The sequence below is a fragment of the Pseudopipra pipra genome, chromosome W (assembly GCF_036250125.1).
Source record: "Pseudopipra pipra isolate bDixPip1 chromosome W, bDixPip1.hap1, whole genome shotgun sequence".
NCBI classification, from domain to species: Eukaryota; Metazoa; Chordata; class Aves; order Passeriformes; family Pipridae; genus Pseudopipra; species Pseudopipra pipra.
Genome location: NC_087580.1, coordinates 53888927 through 53907692, shown reverse-complemented (window position 1 = coordinate 53907692; position 18766 = coordinate 53888927). Strand labels below are relative to the sequence as shown.

Sequence of the window (18766 nt, the reverse complement as noted above, 5' to 3'; positions counted from 1 at the left end):
TAATAAACTTGATCTGGAGTAAAAGTCTGTATCACTAAACACACACAGATCCAGAACCTCCACAACAGCTATATGAGAAGTGAATTTAACATCTTAACTATACCTTTCCAGCCACAACATGCAGGACACTTGTGCCATTTATTTGGGTGGGTTAGAATGACTCCTAACCTTCAACAGAAAATATAGACAGCAATTAATAAAAAAACCCAACCATCATGAGAATTAAAAGTTTTATTAGTGTATTCACATATTAGGCAAATGCAACACGTATGAAGCTTATTTCTGAGGTTCACAAGTTCTACCAATACATTAGTCTAGTGGTAAAACTAGCATAAACTGGTAACTGCTTTGCCAATTTTTGAAAGGTGTCTGGCACACATTTTCAAGGCTTGATTTTTGGTATTGCTTCTATGTCCTAGTCATTATGGCATAAAAATATCCATCACAATCATCAATTCAGTCAACAGATTAAAAGCTGTAACACTGGCCATATTTTTGTTCTCAAAGCTATCACTAGCTGTACTTACAAAGTACAGTACTAGTGTAATGGATGAAACGATGGGAAAACAGACAAAGGCAATCCTGCTACTGCCACAATAACAGAAGAATGACAGCTAGATCACAAGCTCATTAGTAAGATGCATATTTTTCAAGTCAGAATAATCCTTCTATAGTTTCCCGATCCATCCCTAACCCAGGCTTATTTGTAGAATATATTTCAGAATATTTTCAATATGGTGCAGCTGTAGTGTCCAAGAGTTCACCATAACATGCACTGTCATGAAGAGCCTAGAAGTCCTCCTTTGCCAGTCATACCTCAGCAACCACTATCCTAAAGGTTTTGCAGAAGCAACTACTTTTAATAACAAGACCCATTATGACATAATGAATGTGTATGATCTGGTATGCAAGTAAGCTATACAAAGTCACACAGATCAAAAATTTAAATTTTGTTACTGAAATATGTTAAGAAGCTGCATCTATTTAAAACCTATACAAAAGAGTAGTTTACCTTGGGAAAGGATTTTTCAAGGTATTTGGCTCCAACCTAATGATTTTTAGTGACATCTGTTCAATGAAAAAATACAGATGCAAGGGATAAGCCAATAACCTTGTGTACTTAATCCAGCATCCAATGTTACAGTAAATTCTCATTCCATGAGAAAAAACACTGACTTTGATGATTCGAGGTACAAAAAATGTCACAAATTACACAACTGCCAACAATACTTCTGGCACCAGATGCATCAACTCAGATGAGTAGGGAAAAGTATATTCCTAGTGTGATGGATACTCGGAATTTATAATATCAATTGATTTTAGGCCCCATTAGGTATATAAAGTGTCTTGAGATTCATCTGTGAAATTTTAAAGACATTTCTTTCCCTTCCAATTGAGGGATTTTCTTTTTCTGTAAGAAGGCAGCAAAAAGATGAGCTTTTCTACAAAGAAAGTCTGCTTTTTATGTTTAGGACAACTTGAAAACCTGCTTATATAAAAAATATAAAAGAATAATGGAGTAGGGTCTTGGAATTTTATAAGAGATTTGCCCCAATCAAAAAAATCCAAACAACTATTTATGGGAACTAAAATGTAGAACAGCACAATACTGTGATATTTGAGATCATGATACATTACCTGTACATTTACTTAGTTATTCATGTTATTGATAAACTACTAGGACACTCATTTATATACCCAATAAAAACACCATTAAGAGTCTTGAGAACAGTTCCATCTTCTTTCTGAAGAAGGCATTTCTATACACTAAATTTTCATCTAGTATCAGAGTACAGGAAACAGAATCCACAAGGTGCTTTAATTGATGAGACCTCAAGTGCTGTTTTTCTTTTTTTTTCTTTTTACAAAACATTTTTGGATGGTGAACAGTTCATGGGGACCACACACAAGTACTATGACAGATGAACTGTTATATTGTCTGTTGATTGGACTCGATGTTTAGCCCACTGGTAACAGAGGAAGGAGTTTTACGACATGCTGGAGCAGCGTACTGAAGGGGAGCCCATCTGAGTTAATACTTTGTCCAACCATTGTAGAGGTCCATTCAGATGAAGTTCAATCCAGCAAGGAGTGCTTGTTACTGTTTGCCGCCTAGAAAATAAAGAATAGGGAAGTCAGAAAGCAGCTTTAGCTGCCATAAAGTTCTTCATCATACGATCAAATCTGTTTCCATCTATATCTCATACACAGAAAGATAAAAATCCACAACCATTACCGTAACTGTTACTAAACTTTTTTCAGACAGTCTTTGAAGAAAAAACTCCCCAAAATCTCCAAAACACTCCACATCTGTAAAACATATCAATAATTACATGCTTGTCCATATCAATAATTACATGCTTGTCCATAATATGTTGAGAATATTCCTCTCCGGAGAATAAGAACTGCAGCCTTTGCTTCAAGTACCACACCAAGAGCCTTACTTCTAAAAAGAAATTCAAAAGATTGTCCAACCAATGTGGTGTTCCTGTCACAGATAGCTGTGTGCAGCTGCATTGCAACCTTCAAAGTCTGCATGCATAAATGGGTTTGAATTTTGTAGACAACTACTGAGAAATACAGAATAGAAACCCTTGCCTCTGCGCTATCAGCATGGTCAAACAGCACAATGCTATAATGATCATAAGGTCTGGCTTTTTGGAGTAAATGGCAAAATAAATGTATAAGGAAACTGACAGATATTGTCAGAAACACTATGTCAAAACACAGTGTGTGTATATACTGTGCTAACTGATGCTATCTCAAAGGAACACTAAACTTTATCTCCGATTTTCTGTAATCTTACACTTCTACATGTTTTATACTGTAGCATCCTCACACAAACAACTGAAGCAAAAATTTTGTTTCCTTTGTCTTCTATATAAATTTGCCTATAATTTTTCACAATAGAAGCCCTTAATGAAACATCATATAGCAAGTCTCACTAAAGCTGAAGGGTTGATAATCAAAAAAGCTTCATTCACTCTCCTATATATCCTTGTTTCAGAGACCTGTTATTCAAAAACTTTCCTTCTCATCTCCAAAGTAAAAAAATCAGTATTGGACATACTCTGCCTGAGAAATCCTGTTATTTCACTGTACCCACTCCAGGCATGGGAGTTTTTCCAAACTAGACTGGCAAGACTGCTGTCGTTAAGCCAGTTTTTCCTAGTAATTCTAGCTTTCCCAAAGCCAAAGCACAAAGGCATTAAGATTCAAAGGCAGCAGATTAGTCAGACACACCCAGCCCCTTCATTTTTATTGTTGGCACTACAACCCTTTGCTTTAAGGAAATCTGTTTATATAAACAGAGGAACTGAAAAGGCAGAAAGATTAAGCCAGTGAGAAGATTAAAGTTGTCTGTGGTTTCACATTTTCTGGGAGAAGCAAGCAGCTGGGGTCTGTGCACTCTTAGCACTCTAAAAAACATTGTTATCTTAGACCCAAATGCCTATGCCAAAACAAAGTGATCCAATAGAAGAACAATCTAAACCACAGGAAATATAATTCCATTTAGTCTAGAATCCTTTCAGTTCATTAATTCCAACACTGTTAACTCTCCTACAATGTGTTCCATAACACACTTCCTCAGAATTTTATAACTGGTTCAGTTCAATGACCCTGGCTTTGCACTACCACTGGCAGAACTTAATAAAATAGTGACAGTCGCTAATGGCTGTTTCAAAGCTAAAACTCAGCCTCTTTTACCCACAGATTTCCAGTTCACATATCACTGTTTGCTGTAATTACCTCTACTGAACTCTCTTCAGAAGATGATCCTAGACCTGGATAGTTCCTGTGATAATGTGAACACTTGACTTCTGATCTGAACTTCTACTTCAATCCAAGCCAACATGTGTTGAGCAAAAAGCTGTAAACTATTTTGTCTACCAAGCTTATAAGCTTATAAATAAAATGTACCACCTTGCCATACCTGTACGTTTACGCACATACACATAAAATTTAAGTAATGCTTTGGCTTTGCCCAAGCCTGTTCTATGATAAACTTTTTTGACATAATGATGAAGCACAGAAGTTCTAACAAGAATGATGGATTTTACAGTGCTTCCTGGTCTATTTTGACAATTTAGACTACATTCATTTAAATTCAAGGTTGTGTTTGCAGGAGCAACTTCTTCTGGCTTTAATCACAACTGCAGCATAACTTACAAGTTTTGTGCATCAATAATTTATTAGGATCATCTTAAACAGAGATGCAAAGAAACTAGTTCAGTATTATGCCAGTAATCAGTTTCTGTGCTGTTCTGGCAGTGCTTGCACTGCAGCTTTTTCAATCGTATGATCTCCGAAAGGTTTATAGACTACTAACAACCAACATTCTCCCTCCTTACAAACAACTTTACCAAAAGGCTCCCCACTGTTTTAATTCAGCACTTACACTCCATTCACTTCAAGTTGTCTCCATATAATCTGAATGATTAAGCCACTCTTCTGTTCTGATTTGAATGTTGTATTTAATTATGTGTATACATATTTCTTTTGAGCCAAATCCAATAATTCTTTAAACTTGAGCCAGATTTTTTCTTGTGTACCTTTTGCTAACAAAGAGGTACCAATTTATTCCATTACTCAAATTTCTCATTAATCGAATTACATTTTTACAAAATTGGCTTCATTTAGCTGAGAAGCCTCCCCCACATATTGATGATGCTATTTACATGTATATATTTCAAGAGCAGATAAAAGAAACAACCCCACAGGATTCACAGCGGAATCTACACACAATTATTCAACTTCAGAAATTATATGGATTTTTTAAAAATCATTATGTATTGCAATAGGGTATTGATATGTCAGACTTTCAGTGGACAATTTCTAGAGAAGTTAAAGGGATTTGTTTAAATAGAGAATACTATTGGAATCTATTAAAAAAGCAGATAAAAGGCTATTTTTTCCACTCAAAAAATTGGTTTTAGCAGTTTTACCACATAAACAGTCATCTTACTCCTGCAAAGTTTTTTCCATTACAATTTCCAAAATATTTGCCATCCCTTAAATGTATGTTCTCCACCTGTTTGATTCTGCAGAATGCACTCCAAATGACTCCCAATTCTTTCTGTCAGATACTATCAACTGCATCCCGCACCACAACCTAATGAACTCATTATACTCCACACAGAACAGAACAGAGACCAAAATGACTGTGTATCTAACAAACAGCAAATAATCTCACAGCACAAACTGTGAAACTTCTAGATGTTGTCAGTGATTTTGCCATAATAAGCAAGCAAGCAAGCAAGACCAAGCAAGGAAACAGAACTTTGGCAACATTCCTTGGTCAACAGCTGACTGCAATACTAAAATCAGTTTCTGCTCTTTATAACTTAGAAGCTCCATAGCTGATGGGAAGAAAAAGGAAAATATGGGTTCAACTTGTAGTGAACATAATTAGGGATTCTGGACGAGGTATCCTGGGAGATCATCATCATGGCTGGGCTTCGCGAACGAAGATTTGGGAAGGCTCTATCCACATTTGTTACAGGTACGTTGGTGACTTAAGGGCCAATACGAGACAGACATGTCCGATTGCAAAAGGCACAGTAGAAAGACTCCTTAGATGGTATATTCCGCAGAACACGGTTCTTTCTGCGTTGCCTTTTCTCCTCGAGAGTGATCCTGCGTGTGTTCTCAAAGGAGACAGCAGCATTACAGATGGTGTGTCTCCAGGCCTCCCGATTTGAGGCCAGAGTAGACCAGTTATGGTGATCAATATGGCCAAGGCTCAGATGTTGTTTCAGGGAGTCCTTGTATCTTTTCTTCGGGGCTCCTCTCATGCGGCAGCCAGTGGCAAGTTCACCATAGAGCAAGATCTTAGGGAGGCAGTGGTCCTTCATCCTGGAGACGTGCCCTGCCCATCGCAGCTGTGTTCTCAACAACATGGCCTCTATACTTGTGACTGCTGCTTGTTCTAGAACAGATGTATTGGTCACATAATCTGACCAGTGGATGTTTAAGATTGAACGGAGGCAGCGTTGATGGAAGCGTTCTAGGAGATGCAGGTGGTGGCGGTAGATGACCCATGACTCGGAACCATACAAGAGAGTAGACAACACTATGGCTCTGTAAACACTGATCTTGGTAATTTTCTTCAAGTGTTTATTACGCCATACTCTTTTGTGGAGTTTTCCAAAAGCACTATAGATGTAGTCCCCAAAATATACTCTAATACACATGGGCAGGGGCAAGTCCCATGGCGGTTGGCTAAGAGAATCACGTGTTGTTTTGAAGTGCATATAAAAGGTGCTATTCGCTTCCAATAAATGGATTTGGTTGTTGGGAATCCAACCAACCAGGTCATGTGGTTTATTTATTATATTAATAAAGCCACATCTGGTGCCCGCAACATGGGGCACTCCCTGAAACAGGGATAATCAGACTGCCTTGCAGCAAGGAAGATTGCGGTTGAGTTTGCACTAGCTTGTTCTAAAGCTCAGGAACACATCCCGGAAAAAAGCCAGACATTGATAAAAGCGTTGAAATTTCAGTGCCGAACATGGCTGGAGGATGCACTACTGAACAGAGCTTGAAAAAATTGAAGGTGCACGTGCGAGGGGAAGCGAAGCGGAGAACAAAAGTCGAGAAGCGAGGCGGAGAACGCAAGCCGAAAGTGGCGGGAAACAAAACCGGCGAAAGTCGAAAGCGGTGGAGACCGAAAGCACCGAAAGCCTAAGCGGCAAAAATCAAAAGCGGCGAGAACTGAAAGCAGTGAGAAAACACATGCGAGAGGAAAGTAGCAAAGAAAAAAGGTAAAGAAAGCATGGGGAATTCGGTTTCCCAGGACATAGAAAGGGATGCAGAAGCAATTTGTCTTTTGCTAAGAACATATCCCACCGAGATCACACGCACAGAAATAACAGAACTCTTCCAACAGATAAAAATCGTTGCGTCAGGACTGCTGCTCGTAGGAGCTCTAAATATAAACACCTGGCAAAAAATTGGCAGGACTATGAGAAAAAGATCTATGTTAGGCAATACAGGAGCCTCTAAATGCCTTCCTGCCTGGACGCAAGTCATGGACGCTCTGTAGATCTCTCAAAAAAAAGCAGAACCCCCCCAGAGACCCTAACACACATTTTCCCGCACCCCCCACCCATGCTACTAGGTGCAGACATTCCCCAGACAACAGGAACAGATGCGGGGGTGAGGGAGAACCGCGTGCGACCCAGGAGGACCTAACAATGGACTTGGGTTGGGTTTCGTGCGGGCAGGAGTGGGGGGGAGCGATGTAAGCTACGGTGAGGGTCCCGGTTTTGGCGTGCACGCGAGCTGAGGAGAAAGGGCAGGAATTTAAAATCGCGAATCCAGTACACAGGGGCGGTTTGTAGGTTCCTGTTGCGGTGTGGGGGAGGGGAACCCAGACAACTCACCCCCTCTTGTCGCTGATGACTCGTGGCCACGTGGCAAAAGAAATGTGACCTGGGTGCAGCCATCTTGCGCGCGAAATGGACCAGAACTTGAGCCGTCTCTTCCGGCCCCGTAGCCATCTTGTCCCGGCCACGTGAGCGGGGGAGGAGAAACCCTTCCCATCATAGAAACTGCAGACAGGGCGCGAAGCCGCGCGCCCTGGTTCAGCAAATAAATACGGCTCAAGAAAACAGGTTAGCGATTTGCTCACCGCCACCTCAGGCAGCGCTGGGTTGGACCTGGCCTCCAGAGACCCAGTAACTTTAACATCTACCACCGTAGTGTTGATCCCCATAGGGGTTTGGGGACCTTTAGGCCCAGGAGTCCATGCCCTTCTAATAGGACGATCGTCAACCACCAGGATGGGTTTGTTTGTCTTACCCGGAGTGATTGACTCTGACTCTCACAGTGTCAGACTGTCAGTGGCATAGACTCCAGTGCCTCCCTGTTACATACCTGAGGGACAACGGCTTGCCCAACTAATCCCCTTTTACAGCAACTAGATGCAGGACATATAGTGCAAACTTCCAGTCCGTGGAACACTCCGGTGTTCTGCATACCAAAGAAAAGTGGCAAGTAGCGGATGCTGCATGACCTAAGAGCAGTTAACTCAGTGATAGAACCTATGGGGGCATTACAACCGGGACTTCTCTCACCTGCTATACTTCCAGCAGGATGGCCTTTAATGGTAATTGATTTAAAGGACTGTTTTTTCACCATTTTTCTACACCCCAACGATGCGCCACAATTTGCTTTCTCCATCCCCGCTTTGAACCACACACAGCCCATGCAGAGATACCTCTGGGTTGTTTTGCCTCAGGGGATGAGAAAGAGCCCAAGGATTTGTCAGACTGTTGTGGCAAAGGCTATCCACCCTGTCAGAAAGCTTCACTCCTCAGCAATTATTTACCATTACATGGATGACATCTTGGTCGCCACGGCCAAAGAGACTGAGTTACAAACTGTTATAACTGCTCTTACTAATGCTGTCCAAGAAGCAGGGTTCCAGGTCGCTCCAGAGAAGATCCAACGATCTCAACCCTGGACCTACCTTGGATGGAGGATCACGCAGCAGGAGATCTCACCCCAGCCACTGACAATTAACGTAAAGGACACTTTAACCTTAAATGATTTGCAGAAACTTTTAGGAGCCATCAACTGGTTAAGGTCTATCTTAGGCTTGACCACAGAGGAACTGCACCCCCTATTTGAGCTGCTAAAAGGCGATCCCGACTTGACATCTAGTCGGTCCCTGACCACAGAGGTAAAGCAGGCATTAAAGACATGTTGTCAGGCAATTGAGAGCAGACAAGGCAGAAGGAGAAATCCTGAACTTCACACCTGCCTTGCACTTGTTCCTAGCAGGTTCCAGTCATTTGCAGTTTTGTTTCAGTGGGACCAGGCTGAATCGGATCCACTGAGGGTCCTGGAGTGGCTGTTTCTGCCCCATTCACCACCAAAGGCTGTGTGGACAATTGATTAAATGTTTGTCAAGCTTGTCATTAAGGGCAGAGGACGTCTACAGGAGTTGGATGGACAGGATTCTGAGACCATCTAAATCCCAGCAACGAAGGGCAACCTCGACTGGCTACTGGCCGAAGATGCTGGATTCCAGGCAGCCTTGGCAGGCTATGATGGTGACATTTCTACTCACTATCCTAAGTACAGACTTTGGGCAGAAATGGGTAACCTACCCTTAAAAGCCACACGCAGATGTCAACACCAGCCAATAAAAGGCCTCACAGTTTTTACTGATGCATCAGGACGGTCCAAAAAGGCTGCAGTGACGTGGGTAAACCCTGCCACAGGACAGTGGGAAAAGGAGGTACAGACCATAAGCCATGGTTCGGTACAGGTCCTAGAACTTGCAGCTATTCGCATTGCCTTTGAACTGTTTTCTGATCAGCCAATTAACATTGTTACTGATTCATGTTATGCAGTAGGTTTGGTTTCACATCTCGAGGTTTCCTTCCTTCGAGATGTTGCTAATCCCCACTTACTCGCTGAAATACGTACTGTATGGGTTCTTGTTAACCACAGAAGGTTTGAATTCTACATAAATGCATGTTAGGTCACACACAGAAATGCCGGGGCCTGTAGTAGATGGGAACCAAAGGGCTGATGCAGCAGCTATGTTCACTACAGTGCCTAGGACACCTGAGCAAGCTAAATTGTCTCATTCCTTTTTCCACCAGAACACACATTCTCTGAAGAGACAATTTCAAATCACCCTCAATCAGGCTTGAGACATGGTCATGTCATGTCCAGACTGCCAACAAATTACTCCAGTGCCATCCCAGGAAGGAGTTAACCCCAGGGGACTAATAGCTAATGAGGTATGGCAGACAGATATCACACACATACCAGAGTTTGGTCGGCTAAAATATGTTCATGTTGCAGTCGACACGCACTCCAGATACATAACTGCCACCGCACACACTGGGGAAAAGGCAAGGGATGTCATAAGGTGCTGGCTTAACTGCTTTGCAACACTAGGGATCCCAAAAAAGATAAAAACTGACAACAGCCCGGCATACATTTCAGCAAAGGTCAGGGCTTTCCTGACAGACTGGGGAATCTCTCATTCCATAGGCGTGCCGCGCTCACCCACGGGACAGGCCATGGTGGAGAGGGCGCACCGTGCCCTAGAGGACATGCTCAAAAGACGGGGGGGGGTCTGTCTGTGGCCCGCGGGGGCATCTGTGGGGGGCAACGTGTCATAAATTTTTTGGGTTGTGACAGTGCAGAGAAAAGCGGGTGTGGGAGACGGCACAGATCTCGGGCGTTTTCCTCTCCCAAACCACCGGCCATGATAAAAGACCTAATATCAGGGCAATGGATGGGACCAGTAGACCTTGTGACATGGGGAAGGGGGTATGCGTGTATATCTACAGGTAAAGAACTAAAATGGATTCCCTCCAGGTGTGTCAAACCCTACATAGGTACGCCTTCACAGTAGCAGCAAGAACCAGAGTGATAATTGAAGAAACTGCAGACAGAGACGCACAACTGATGTTTACTACTGAAAATGACCAATGTGGCAAAAATACAGAATCTTATTAAAAGCCATGTGTGCATGTGAAGAAAGAGAGTGGCAGCCGCCCGTGTGAGTGTGTGAGTGAATGAAAGAGAATTGTGTGAGTGTACAAGCACTTTAAACGCTAAGTCTTAAAAAGGTAACATTACCTCAGCCACACGGTCACATTAGAAGAATTCAGTTCATGACATTTACCCCCCAGTAAACCCTGTTGTTGAAGTAAAGTTGAATTTTCCCTGTTCTACACAAACCCTTAGACAAATAAAGGTTCCCAGTTACATAAGTACCATCCAGTTTTATAAACAGCCCTCAGAAAAATAAAGTTGATGCTTCTACCAATTACATGCAAACCCTTAGAAAAGTAAAATCAATGTTCTACCCAGTTATGCCAAACCCCTCAAGTTAATAAAGTTGTTGTTCATCCTAGTTAGAGAAGTTTCACAGTTACATAAAAAACCCTCAGATCAATAAAGTTGTTGTTTATCCCAGTTACACACAAACCCTTAAGAAAATAAAGGTTCAAGTTTACATCAAGCAAATTCAAAAGGTTAGAGATAAAAATTCAAATAAGTAGGTTTGTTGAAGAACCAAGGTAAAGCAGTGAGCTGGGTCACTGTGATACAATGGTAATTGTTAAAGGTTTTACAAGGTTTAAAAATGTACTGTTCTGTTATTTGCACTGTTCTATGATTCATCTTAATAATAAAGCCAGGGGAGATGTGGGGAACGTGTTTTAGGGATGCTGGATGAGGCATCCTGGGAGATGTAGTCCCCAAAATATACTCTAATACACATGGGCAGTGGCAAGTCCCATGGTGGTTGGCTAAGAGAATCACGTGTTGTTTTGAAGTGCATATAAAAGGTGCTGTTTGCTTCCAATAAACGGATTTGGTTTTTGGGAATCCAACCAACCGGGTCATGTGGTTTATTTATTATATTAATAAAGCCACACAACTTGCAGACAGCATATCTACAATAGCAGTAAGAAGCCTGTAGGTACAACTTTCAAACCAGACAGAAATAGTGCATTAGTGAAAGAAGAAAAATTAACTCTAAAATTAAAAGCAAAAGTTTCTTACCTGTATTCAGCTCCCCATCCTTTAACAAAACTCATTCTTATGGTACACATTCTAGTAAGCTGATAAACTGCTTCAAAACCCTGATTCACAGATTGAGCCAGAAGAGCAGCAAATTCTTGGTTATTAAAGATTTTTAGATTGCATCCTATAAAGAAAAAAAAAGTCCAATGAATACTCGCGTTTACTACACAGAAGACCAAAACTATGAAGAAACTATGAAAAGGAAAGCAAATGTCCAGTGAATACATTCACTGAATATTTTCCCATGAGACCTTTGGTAGGCTACTAACCTGGTGGAATTTTGCACACAGTTGCAGGATGCCAGCCATATCTTTGATTACAGTTGGGGCTCTGAACAAAAATCGCGCTGTCGCTTAAGCACTCAGCAAAAACTTCTCCACCAATGTAATAGAGACGTACTCCCCTTCCTGTAGCAGAATTCAAAGGAACTCTAGTTATTATATGACCCAAGCAGATTAACAAACGAGAGTATTTTGTTTCAGAGAAGGCCAAGGTTTTTCTTTCTTTACAACAGAAACCAATTATCTACAGGACCACAAAGCTGGGTTCACACCTGTAGCAGGAACAGAACACAATTAACTTGCATTTTTCTCCCATGAACACACAATATTTGAAGGAGAAGCAGAATAATTTTTGGTCAAGAGTGAGATAGAATTTTCTAACCATGTAGTGGTTTGTAACCAAATACAAGTTAGAAAGCAGTGTTCACCACCAAATAACTTTTTCACTTAAAGAAATACCAAAATTGAAATAAAAAGATTAGATTCAACAGAATTAAAACTTGTGCTAGTATTAAAGAATTGTATGTGAAGCAGCACAGGCCACTATGACAAAAAAGGAAAACACAGTGTACCATTTCGACACTCTGCTTACATGCACCCACACTATTTCATAACCCACTGCATACCCCTTCTCTGTACTACTTTAACAAAACCAACAAGACTTCATTTAGGCCTATTACAAAAAAATACCCATAAGAAACCGTATTGTTCGCTTTTAAATTGTGATCTTGTTCTCTCTCTTTAAGTGGAAAAAAACTGTATGGGTTATTTCTAGCAGAATATAAGTAATGTACAATTGATCTCTCAAAGAAAACTACTTATAATTAACAGGTTCTTTTAAGGTCGTAGTTTCTATTCCCCTTTTTCTTTAAAACAATTTTTCAAACAAAATGTGAGCTGCTCTATTAAAAAAAGTGAGAGCTCCTTACATTTTTGCTTTCCCTCATCATTGATCATTTTGATCAGTCAGCACAGGCATAGCCTGGGCTTCTGCACATCTAAAATTTTATTACACAAGCATTTGGATTTGGCATAGAGGGAATCAGAAAGTTCTACTAAAGAGGTTGAAATTTTTACCAAAAATAAAAACAAAAAACCTTCACGAATGTTGCTAAATAAAAGAATCCAGAAAAAAAAAGCTAGTTTATTGAAGAACCTAAAGCCAAGACACTGCATTGTGGAAAACAATATTCTTTACTAACCGTTACAAAGAAAATCTTAATCGTCAAAACAGCATGTTATCTCGACTGCAGCTTTTCCCATTTCAGAAAAGCATTCATGTACTACCAATGTCCATTCTGTGTTTCATAAATTAGAATAAACCAAGCAACATGCTAATATTTTGTAATTAAAGCTTAAATTTCAATTATAAGCAACCCTGAATATAAATGCTACCTAGGGCAGAGCAGTCCAACAGGGAGCCTGAAAGCCAAAAACCTGCCCTTTGGGATACTTTGGTACATCATCTTTTTCCAGAAGGCAGAGAACAGCAATGTGAGCAACAGAAATCCCATACAGTTGAGTGGCTTCTTCCTGTGCCGCTTGCAGCCTGACAGCTGTGTGACTGCTGCTGCCACCAGCTTAGTGACTACTGATAGAGGAAAGGGAGCTCCTTTCAGCTCTAGCCATCACTACATCTCTTCCCAATTGCAACAGGTTGTGGTAACAGAAGCTATATTTCTCCCTAATTTCAGAAGCAGCAACCTCTCTGTCTTTCCACTTCTTAGCAAGAGAGACCAAGCTCTCCTTGGCAAGCTCTGAGAGAGAAGTTCTATGGCTGGCTGCACAAGGGCAAAAGGAACCCAACACACAGATCATTCCAGGTCATTCCTACCTGGATCATTCCAGATAATTTAATGTCTAAAATGAAATTAAATATTTAAAGATCAGAGATCTTTACCTATATGTCGCCTTGTCATTTCCACTGTAGCATTTCTGTTTACATTGGAAAGCAAACCTAGACAAAATCGTTCTGAATTTGAAGGATCTGTAAAGCCATCTACAGTCAGGGAAGGCTGGGATGCATGGAAGGTTTCTCCCACTCTTTGATTCAATTCATAATATGCTATTGAACACCAAAATGCAGGCTCCGAGTAAGTAACTGGTTGCAAGTCTAAAAAAATATTAAAAAACAAGCTTAATACAGAATTTGAGGCTGAAAATAAATCTATCTGCCCTGCTATTTGTCTCTCCCAGAAATGACAGAGGTAGTCTCCTCAAATCATATTTTGCTTGCTGTCATTTTTATCTACCCCAGTAAACAGAATGGAATTCAATCTTTCACACAAGGGAAGGAGGGGAAGAAGGAGTGATCTAATCTGACCACAGTTCATTTAGTTCAGTACTTGTATTTTGCTCGGCAAAATGATTAAGCTAATGCTGCTGTGAGTGCCAGACATTGAGATATTTCTGTTGCTTTTCTATAACTTGCAAACATTTTGGCAGTGTTAAAGAAAAGATTAAACTATCAAACACTGAACCACATAAAGGAAAAAAATATTAATATGAAAATGATGTTTCCTTGTATTACATTAGATCTTATACTGTCTCTTTATCTAAAAGCAGTTCTAAGCTCCTTTTACTTTCCCCTATGAGAGCTATCTTCCCTGTGCATCTTCAGCTTTTCCTGAGCCGCTTCCCCTTTTTACCTACCCTAATTACTCAGTGTTCTGAACAGCATTTTTCTGCCACCATTCCTTAAACAAACCTAGGGGAATCTGATCTTCCTGAGGCATTTATACAAATACACAGCAATGGCACCCAATCAAAGCAGGTGGGCAACTAATGTGGGAGTAACGATTGTGTTGCAGTTACAGGTCAAACAGTACATGAGAAGAGCAACAGAACACATATACAAGGGAGTCAGCAAGTCTGGGCAGCACTATGGATTGGCTAACGTCCTTTAAAGTATTTATTTTATAAATGCTAGTCCTGCACACACAACCATATTATTCTTTCTCTTTGCTAGGAACTCAACAGTTACAGAAATAGAGTAGTAGTTAACAAGTTATTAACCCAGCCCTATTATGTTCATCATCAGCAAGCCAACCAAATAGTCTCCTCCTAATACAGTTCTTATTTTTTTAAGTACATTTTCATTTTTAATGTTATATATATATATAGAGAGAGAGAGTCACCACACATAGAGAAATAATTAAAAGTATTTCCAGCTTACCCAGGCTATGATTAACTGGAGAAAGAGTACTAGGAGACAGCTCTGCTGGAGATCCTGTTGAAGCAATACAGATTATTTCAGATAGGTAGGTATAACCATTATCCAGATATAGTTTTACACTGAAATTCTTTGGAATAAGAAACCTCAGAAATCCTAACACCACTTTTCCAGCATATCACACACTTATTGTGAATTAAGACTGCATTTAATTTTCCAGACTCATGGGAACCTACCTCTCCTCATAAAGACTCAATTAACATCTTAGTGTTGTATTTGGCAGAGCTTTCACTTCATGCACACTCTGTGAACATAACTTTATTTATGTGCTTGTCATAGAATCATAGAATGGCTTGGGTTGGAAGGGACATTAAAGATCATCTGGTTCCAACCCCCCTGCCATGGGCAGGGACACCTTCCACTAGACCAGGTTGCTCAAAGCCCCATCCAACCTGGCATTGAACACTTCCAGGGATGGGGCAGCCACAGCTTCTCTGGGCAACCTGTGCCAGTGCCTCGCCACCCTCACAGGAAAGAATTTCTTCCCAATATCTAATCTAACCCTGCCCTCTGTCAGTTTGAAGCCATTCCCCCTTCTCCTATCATTCCATGCCCTTGTCAAAAGTCCCTCTCCAGCTCTCTTGTAGCCCCTTTAGGTACTGGAAGGTGCTCTAAGGTCTCCCTGGAGCCTTCTCTTCTCCAGGCTGGACAACCCCAACTCTCTCAGCCTGTCTTCATAAGAGAGGTGCTTCAGCCCAGTGAGAAGGTAGTGACTTCTTCCCAAATTCAGTGGAAAAAAAGCTAAGAAAAAGTGGATGAGACAAGCAAGATATTGCCTCTATTCTCAAAGGAGAGGGTTTATCTCTAGAAGAACAAGCTGGATTTCCTCATTTGAGATTATTCTTTCCTGGAAGGAGGAAGGAAAAAATTTAGAAAAACATGAACTCTCCAACACAATTTGTGCACTCGTAGACAAAATACAAAGAGGCTTTGCACAGAATCATTCCTACAATGATTGCTGATATCAGGCTTTTTAAATTAAGGTACCTGTTGTCACATAGTGGGAAAATATTGCAGTTCTTACAGAAACTGGTGAAGTTGATTCCAACTAACTAAAAAAGGTTGCTAACATTAGCTAATCAAACACACTCAAGTCTGCCAGCACATAGCAGAAGGTTCTTATCCAGCATATTTAACTGTGCTTTGTCCAAGTCTAAAGCCAAACACTATCTAGAAACTCATACAAAGGCACAAATGCGTAATGTTTCTACTACTCTTTTCATAGACCCTTCCATACAAGAATTGATTTGAAACATGGCAGAAGTGATAAGGTGCCAGAGTTAAGAGACAGATTCTCAAAATGCAGCATCTGTTTAGGCCAATGAACCTGTTTCCAGAAGGTAAAGTTGGGGATGGTTAAAACCAATCAGCTATTAAAATCTGATGAAGACTTAATTAGACCTGTATGCTTTTGTTATGAAACATGTAATGTACTTAATATGGTACAGAATGTTTTAAAAGCATTCCCCTAGCAAAATATTAATTTGTTTACTAAAGACTGAAAGTGATATTTTAAACAGAAAACACCAGGTTGTACAGAGGAAAACTGCCATCATCTCTTGGGCTGAATTCATGCTGCTATGCAGAGGGATCACAGCTAGTAATTCCAAGTTTTGAAAATACTGTTACCTGTATCCATGCTTTGGTTCAACTGCTGGTCATTCGTTTCTCCATCTTCACTGATATATCCTGGAGGTGGTGTTTCTATCAAAACAAAAAATCCACCTATTGGTTCAATGACTGGGGAAATTTTTAAGATTTAGCATTCGGGGTTTTTGTTCTTAAATCTTCATGAGCTCCATATGATACCCGAATATTTTATTAGAATGTCATTTTGCTGTCCCTTTTTCCTTCCAGTAGGACTTCAAATACATTTCCTGCCTTAATTGTCTATGTAAAATGTATCATCTCTTGTATGCCAGTCAACTGTTCAAATATGTTATATAATTAACAGATAATCCTTGTTTGTTCCATTTAAGACAAGATACTTTCACTACAATGAGCAACAATTTTGCAATTGTAATCAACAGCTTTCACTTTTAGTAGAATTAGATGAAAAAAAAATTTGGTGACTTCCACAAAAGAAAAAAATCATGTGAGCTATCTTTATGTAGTATAACCATCAGATCAGATACCCTCCCTTGCTAGATTCGAAGGTTACTTTTCAGTTCAGTCCCCACCTCAAATCCATTTTTCTTCAATATCTAACAGTTGATTTCAGTCAATAATAGCTATATTATTTAACTAGTTACACTGCACAAGCTCTATTACCATTATTAAAACAATCATCTATTTTTTTAACTAGCTTTCTTTAAAGATGGAGTTTCACAGACCAAAGCAAACTCAGTAACAAGTTTGAAGCATTCTGATACTAGAAACTGTGTGTAATTAAACAGAAATATCTTCAAAACCCAGAAGAGTATGCATTTTCCCTTTCTCCATTCAAAATGTACTTTGCAATCCAGATGAGTTAACCAACTGCTTTTCAGGAAATAATTTTCTTTGAACTGGGCAAATGTCTTTTCCTATATGGAGTTGGACTTCAATGATCCTTGTGGGTTCCTTCCAACTCAGGATATTCTATGATTCTATATATTAAAGGCAAAACCTGGATTTCTTTAGTGAAAGTGTTTGAAGCTAACTATCTCTACAATCACTTTAGAATTGTCTCTGAGACATCTGAGGGATTAAATACATTTAATTACATTATTATCAAACAGCAGAAATTTAAAGATAAAGTCTTTTGTTTAAGAATTAAAATCAAATTATATCAAATATCATGTCTGAGATTTACAGCAATATAGTAAGATCAGAAGGAAGTCAGTGAGAGGAAACTAGATTAAGTCAGTTGATTAAATAAAAATTAACCAAAAGAATTATAATTATATCTTTGGTTCACTCTGTAAAGCTAGTGTGCTAGATATGACAAAATTCAAATGATAATTTAAAAGGACAATTAAGGGAAATCTTCACTATCAAGAAGTATGATAACAAAAATCATACTAATTTTGAACATTTTTATTGAATTCATTTTGATAAAGTGGACTCTACCCTTCTCCAAATCATACATTATAGTTAAGCCTACAGCCATGGTAAAAGGTCAATAACCATTTCCAATCCAACCCATGCCGCCTGTTTCCAGTTGCTAATACAGAGTCTTTGGCACAGATTATTTTCCCTAACTAATCTCTGTCTGAAAAGAGATTTCCTCCACCTAGTACTATTAATACAGTTTAGGGTCAGAGGTTGAGCACCACCACATCTGGAAATAAATGCTTAAGTACAGCATTAAAAATTCTTAGCAGTGTTTGAATGCAGCTGAGCACATCCATAACCTGAAAGGGAACATACAGTCCCAGCAGCCATCCTGCACCTTCACAATTGCCATCTTAGCTGTAAGTGAAACCAACCTCTCTGTAGATCATGTACTGAGACGGTATTGTGGTGCAAAGCTACCACTGTTGTTAGTCTGGCCTGCTGCTTAAGAAAACGGTTCTCTGAAGTAGGCTGTCAAGACACACATGACTTATCAGAACCTAGCTGAGTGTTCAAGATTAAGTCGTGGAGGTCAAATAAAGTAAGATGCCATGAATACAACAGGAGGGTGTCAGTGACAAAGAGAAGGAGGTAAGGTGTGGTTAGCTGCATAAACATTTGAAGATCATGTGAATACCCACAATCACCTTGAACA

General features: G+C 40.0%; 1 protein-coding gene across 2 annotated transcripts in view; it reads right to left on the bottom strand.

Annotated features, from left to right (window-relative positions):
* Positions 1-216: 216 nt before the first annotated feature.
* LOC135405093 (mothers against decapentaplegic homolog 2-like) overlaps positions 217-18766 on the bottom strand; it is a 70836-nt gene continuing 52286 nt past the window's right edge. For both annotated transcript variants that reach the window (XM_064639805.1, XM_064639806.1), the window contains 6 exons: positions 16705-16779; positions 15019-15072; positions 13744-13956; positions 11832-11969; positions 11542-11686; positions 217-2112 (listed from right to left, as the gene is read on the bottom strand). In XM_064639805.1, the coding sequence (XP_064495875.1) occupies positions 1989-2112; positions 11542-11686; positions 11832-11969; positions 13744-13956; positions 15019-15072; positions 16705-16779 (749 nt within the window). In that variant the 3' untranslated portion in view covers positions 217-1988. The remainder of the gene's footprint in view (positions 2113-11541; positions 11687-11831; positions 11970-13743; positions 13957-15018; positions 15073-16704; positions 16780-18766) is intronic.